Genomic DNA, 6,169 nt, shown 5'->3' on the forward strand with positions numbered 1-6,169 from the left:
CCCAAAAATTGATATAAATTATTCAATGTCCATCTTCCTGATCAATTCTAATAGAGAATTGCATTATATTGGTCATGAGAACGATGAATCGTTTGATCGATCCATGCATTGATATGCGCGCGCAGCGCATTCGATCTCGTATCCCTAAAAGCCAGTGACAAAAAATGAAATCAATCTTTTGTTTCTAAATAAAATCTCCTGCTTATACCTGAAAAGGACTGCACAGCGTCGTCCTAAAAATAAAACCTAAAATAAGTAAAAGATAACCCATAGCTTACCCTTTATCGATAAAATAATTCTGAAATTCTCTTTCGGGAATACTAAATTTGATCCTAAAATGTCGTCCTCTGACGCTGACATCTCCGGACATAACAAGAGTATCAAAATTTTTTAGTGTGTAACGTATAAAGTTCATAATCATTATTATTAGTTGAATGGAAATAGCTGTGAACATTGAGAATTACGGAGAGTAGGTGTCATGTACGCAGCGAGGAAGAAGAATTTAGTTGCGCAGTACAGCTCGGAGAGTCATGAAGTACGAAAGGGTTGATGACAAAAACTGAAACAGAACAACATATGTGAACAAATTTCATAGGAAACCCTAGCCAATTCGCTGCACCGAGAGAAAAATTTCCTAATATCCAGACCATATTTACTTGAGAGAAGTAAATTATTTTCAATGGCTTAAAGCTCTAAATAAATACTTGAAGAGTGACGATGAGTTTACGCGATTTGAGTGAATTCATTCGCGACAAAATACTTGAGGACAAGAATATTTTAAAGCATGAGACCTGGGAGAATTAAGCGACTGAAGAAAAATTATTTGCCTCAAGTAAATATCAGTGGCGAAGTGCTAAAGCGGTTTAAGTCAATTTCGACTATTCGCCAGTTTTCAATGAATATCTCGGAATGTAAGAGAGATAGAAAAATTGTTGTTATAACCTTTTTTGTAGAGCCGATTAAGAGCTATAAGATATGTAATTACGAAAATTTCGCTATCTCCTTTAGATTCGGAAATATTTCTCAAAAACTCAACTAGGAGTCAACTTAAACCGTTTTACCGCTTCGCTACTGATGTTTCAGATATTAAAATTTTGTTCTCAGTGCAGACAACTCTATTGGATTTCTATTGAACACTTTAGAATATTTTCTACACAATTTTCTCAGCTCAAATTTTCCAAGTTTTTTTCAATTTCTTGGTGCAAAAAAAAGATAAATTGAATGAAAAAAATTGTGAAATTTGAAAATACCTCAATAGAATAAGTTGTATAGGAAAATCCAATTCTATTGACTTTGTCTACAGAATATTTTCCGAATTTTGTCGTTTTTCTCTCAGTGTAGAATAGGTCAAAAATTAATAGAAAGTTCAATAGAAAACCAATAGAATTGTCCAGCGCTAGGATTTTCTGTTAAACTTGTTCATTCATGAAGAGTAATTAGAGATCTAAATATCAGATCCACGTGAAAAAACAACAAGCAGAAATGTTCAACTCAGTGATTTGCAAAGATGCTGTCATGCTGACTCACAGATGCATAAAACTTCAAAGTTAACGCAGGAAGAATTCCATGAACCGCAATAACGAGTGGTCTGTGAGCTCGATGAACAACAATACTGATAGCTCTCTGCATCTCTCGTGAACTCCCGATCCATGGGGATGCGTAGCTCGACCACCCAATTCGTTCACTCTATATGAATTTCGTCACAAATCATCTTGTGAAGTTCATTGTTATCAGCGGTACAAGGATTTAGCTGCTGGTAACGAGGCTGTTTAACTATTAACACGATTCGTTAATAGTTGATGAATGGCATTAATAGTTGAAAAGCCTTGTTAACGGCGACTAAATTATTCCACCTCCTCCATTAGTGTGGATATTGTCTTCATCAACGTACCATCTCGCGGACATCATCCGCTGGCCAGGCACTTACGTAGAGTCGCAAACAACCACCGATTACCATGAGGATAAATTGAGAAATGACGGGTAGAGGTTCATTCTGGAATTTTGTAGGAAACATATGTGAAGAATAGTTTTTCAGATTTGTGTGTGCCCACACTGTTATCAATTTTTAGTTAGTTCACACGGTAATTCAATTAATCTGTTGTTCATCTCATCAATATCATTCCGCGCTTAGAATATTGTCATCTCGTGTTTTCAGCCCCAAATTCAAAATTAAAACTTCATTTGGAATATTGAGTCACAGCTTCTTTTTATTCACATCCGAAATTTTGTATTTGGATATTAATATTATTTGTTCAAAGTGAGAAAATCGATCATCATTTTCACTATATTGCATTCAGATTCTCCTGTTCTTAACGTCAAAAATGTGAGATAATCTCATAATTCTAGCTATTAATTGTAATCAACTTTGTTCGAAGGAAACCTTAGTAAACGCAATATTAAGAAAGTAGAATTATTCTATTTTCCTCTGACCTGAATGATTTGGACAATTATGATTCGTTTATTCATGTTTCATAGAATGGTATGCAATTCTCTTTTACTTGTTACGCGGGCTTCATGAAAATTCGACGCAAGACGATTGTACTCATGAAAACCGCTCTACTTTCCCCATTCGTTCGAGACATCCGCCGTGTTCGAGTTCTCGGGAAAAGAGTGATTATAAGGATCAAACGGAGTTAAGGGTCAAACGGGAGGGACGAACGAAGTGATCATAAGGGTCAAATGACCTTAAGGGTCAAGAGTTGAAACGTGAGAGTCAAGTGAAGTAATCAGAAGGGTTAAACGATCCCAAGGGTCACCTCTTTTCTTCGACGCTATAATTATTAAAATGATGACGCAGAATTATCTCAATAGAATAAAGCCTAATTAAAATTCAATTAATTTGCGTACTTTCAATAATTTGTACTTCAGCTATCCAGAAGTGATTATTCTTAAGTCCCCCAACAATCCCCCAACATCAGCTGCCATTCTATCACGCGGGCTTATGTTTAGAGAGAAAAGGGAACGCAGGCTATACGAATTCAAAACATTAAACTCGTATCAATTGATTAGTTATCAATCTCCATTCAGTAAAACTGAATATGCCATAGAAATCGGACGCAACAAGCGCGGTATCTTATTTCAAACCGCTGATCCCTATTTTTCTCCTCTCCATAAGCGCGCGTAGTGCGCTCTCCTACTGTCCCTAAGGTATCTTATATAAAGCCTTGACTGTACTTCGGTCAATTTATTCCAGTATGTCAATACGAAGTTTGATCAATCAACAATAAAGCCAATAACTCACCTCAATAATGGGGAAAGCCCCGAAAATAGCAGCCATGGCCATGGTGACAATCCCCTTAACAATGATAAATCGAACGGCTGTGCGAAGTTCACCTGTAAATCTGTCAAATTAATTCCCGTCAATATGAATCCTCTCTCGGCACTCAGAATCTCCCACCTTATAAATTCCAGGTGTTGTTTTATGCACGCATGGAGATGTCTCCGATTTCCAACTCTTCGAAATTCAATATTCAGTATTTGTAATCTTGCTGAGAGATAACTGAGAAGATATGCAACCATGAAATCCACGGTGATACACATTCCCGTTTGAATAATAGCGACGACTTGTTGGATGTACACCAGAAAGTATACGGTGGAAAATATTTCGATGGGAAATGGATACCAAGTATCGCCAGGGAGTATTGATGACATAACGAGCGGCCCGAAGGAAAATGCAATAGCTGTTTGGAGATATGATAGTCCAACGAATGCACAAAATGGTAGGTACTGGTTGACACTTCGATGAAATATTTTCCTCTCGTCTCCTTCGACTGTGTTGGCGTAGGTGTTCACTTCCATTAATAATCCCTGCACTCAGTCAACAGCGATTGATCATTAGGGGAGATGATAATTCTGGGAGTGAAAAACTTTCGGGGGGGCTTTCTTCAAATATTTTTGGGGCTGAATAGTTGTTCTTATCAACCTCCCGACCCGAAGGGAGGAATTTATGGTAATTACACCGAAAATCAAATGTGGAATTGCGATGATTTGTGCACGGAGAGAAATATTCAATAAAAATTACGTATCTTTCTCGTAATTCCGGAGCGAAATATGGTTGTAGGAAATTTTACGGAACTGTCACGGAATTTTTCTAGAGCATTCAGTAATTTTTATCCGAATCTCCTGTGAAAATTTACGATATCGTCACTTAAATTTTCTGAGTCGATTCCGTAATCGACGAGCGAATTGTGAGTTCCGTAATTTTTGTGGATGTGTGTGGTTAAAATTTTGTCAAACGATATCGTTCGAGCAAATGAAGCGATTCGAATCATTTTTGCTTCCGAATGGTTCTGCAATTGTTCGCTAATGAATGGATGGAATCAAACCTTCTTGTCTTTCAAATACGGGTATTGTTAAGCCCTATCCATCGCCGTCAATTAAAATTAAATTCATCGATTAGTTTTTTTAATTTTTTATTTTTTTCAAAAATCGGTTGTCCCACGATAACTAAAAAAATGTTCTGCATTGATTGCATGATGGCTTAAAGGATTTGTTTGGATGTCCTTTTGAACGAGTTCAAAGATGAAGGCGATAGCAATAATCGTTATTTTGATTTATTTGAAAATTTGCAAAAATTTTGTATTTTTTGAAAATTATAATTCCGAGGATATCTCTGAATATCATGCTTCAAATGTTTGTTTTAATGCAATTAATTCGGATTTATGTGATGTTTCAAATTCATTCAAGTATGTATAAATAAAATTTTTCTATTAACATTTTATCGAAGGGCTGAGGGGAGAGGTAGAACCGTAAAAAAGACAATCGGTTGTACATAATAATAATAATAATAATAATAATAATAATAATAATAATAATAATAATGAGGATAATAAGAATAATGATGATGATACCATTGAACTAACATGAAAATCCGACAAAATCAGTTAAAAATAAACCTTACTCAATCTAATAAAATAAAATAAACAATGAATTATACGTGATAGAAGGAAATGACGTGCAAAATACCCATTCGGAAGCACACTGCTAATTTATTATTTCGTAACCCTATATAATTCATACCCGCAAACGATCCCGTTGCACTCTGCACAGAATCAGATTGAACAAGACATCACCGAGAGCCGTTAATTCCGAGAGGGCCTTCATCGCGGTGCTGACGTGATGGCGATTGTGATAAACTCCGCACATGAGTGGCACCAGGAGAGCGATGACATTTGTCATCATGACGATAAATTGTAGATCATTGATTATCCTCCGGAATTTATTGTCATTTTCCTCCGGTGGCCACGTGCAACTCAATCTACCGAAAAATTTCAAGATACGATAAATTCTCTCTGGCGTCATGTCCCGATGTTTCACATAACAAGATATGTTCTCTCCCTTCACTGATGTGCTCGCTGCTCTCGATAGGCGATAGCTTTCCACACACTTGACTCTCATCGTTAGGATGAATAATTAAACGTGGAGGCAGTGACACGTGCTAGGAGCTGAGTTATTCCGGGAAATTGGTCGTAAAGGGTCTTTAATAGTGCTGCCGTGTTTCACGGTGCCTTTCATCAACGCTAACAGCAATTGTGTGAATATTTTATCTCAGAATCGATAGTATTGGCAGGGACAAGTAATTATTGGATGTGCTGGTGTTCTTCATCTATCGGATTTTTAAATACTCTTCTTTGTGAGGGGTGTTCACGTGTAATGGGGGCGGCTCTTTCACGGCGAACGCCACAATCAGGGATATTTAGATCTTTTCCCTTGGGAATGTGCAGCTGGGGGTGATAGAGGGAAATATGAGGGACGAACTTTTAACACCTCTTTAACGAGAAATGAACTGCATAGTTGAGGAAATGGACTGCAGCGATGCTCTCGGTTTATTTTTCTTTTAGTGAGGAGAAATGGGGGAGGAGGGGAAACGTAGACTTTTTCGAGAATTAGGGGAGAAACATCTTGAGAGAATAATACACTTGAAAAAATCACAATGTTTTGGTTTTTTCAAAAAACATCTTTTGAATTTTTTTCTTTGAATATTTATCAGAAATCAAATTGTAAATTTGCATAATCTTCAGTAGAATTTCAATTCATGTCTAGTTCTTTTCCAACATTGAAAAGACGTTTATGAAATGAAAAAAATTCAAGCGCTCGGTTAATCCATAATAATGATTGATAAAATCTCATTTGATGTCCAATGGAACTTTGATAGAACTTCAGTGAAAAT

The 6,169-nt window shown here is 36.6% G+C and overlaps 1 protein-coding gene across 1 annotated transcript; it reads right to left on the bottom strand.

The window, feature by feature from the left end:
* Positions 1-502: 502 nt before the first annotated feature.
* Positions 503-5,301, bottom strand: LOC107043060. The gene is made up of 6 exons (XM_029126467.1): positions 5,020-5,301; positions 3,398-3,807; positions 3,242-3,341; positions 1,892-1,993; positions 1,528-1,686; positions 503-559 (listed from the first exon to the last, which is right to left on the bottom strand). Exons 1-6 carry the CDS (start codon positions 5,299-5,301, stop codon positions 503-505), a joined length of 1,110 nt encoding a protein of 369 aa, XP_028982300.1.
* Positions 5,302-6,169: the final 868 nt, after the last annotated feature.

Source organism: Diachasma alloeum, unplaced genomic scaffold (assembly GCF_001412515.2).
Source record: "Diachasma alloeum isolate Michigan unplaced genomic scaffold, Dall2.0 Dall_scaffold_00547, whole genome shotgun sequence".
In the NCBI taxonomy this organism is placed as follows: Eukaryota; Metazoa; Arthropoda; class Insecta; order Hymenoptera; family Braconidae; genus Diachasma; species Diachasma alloeum.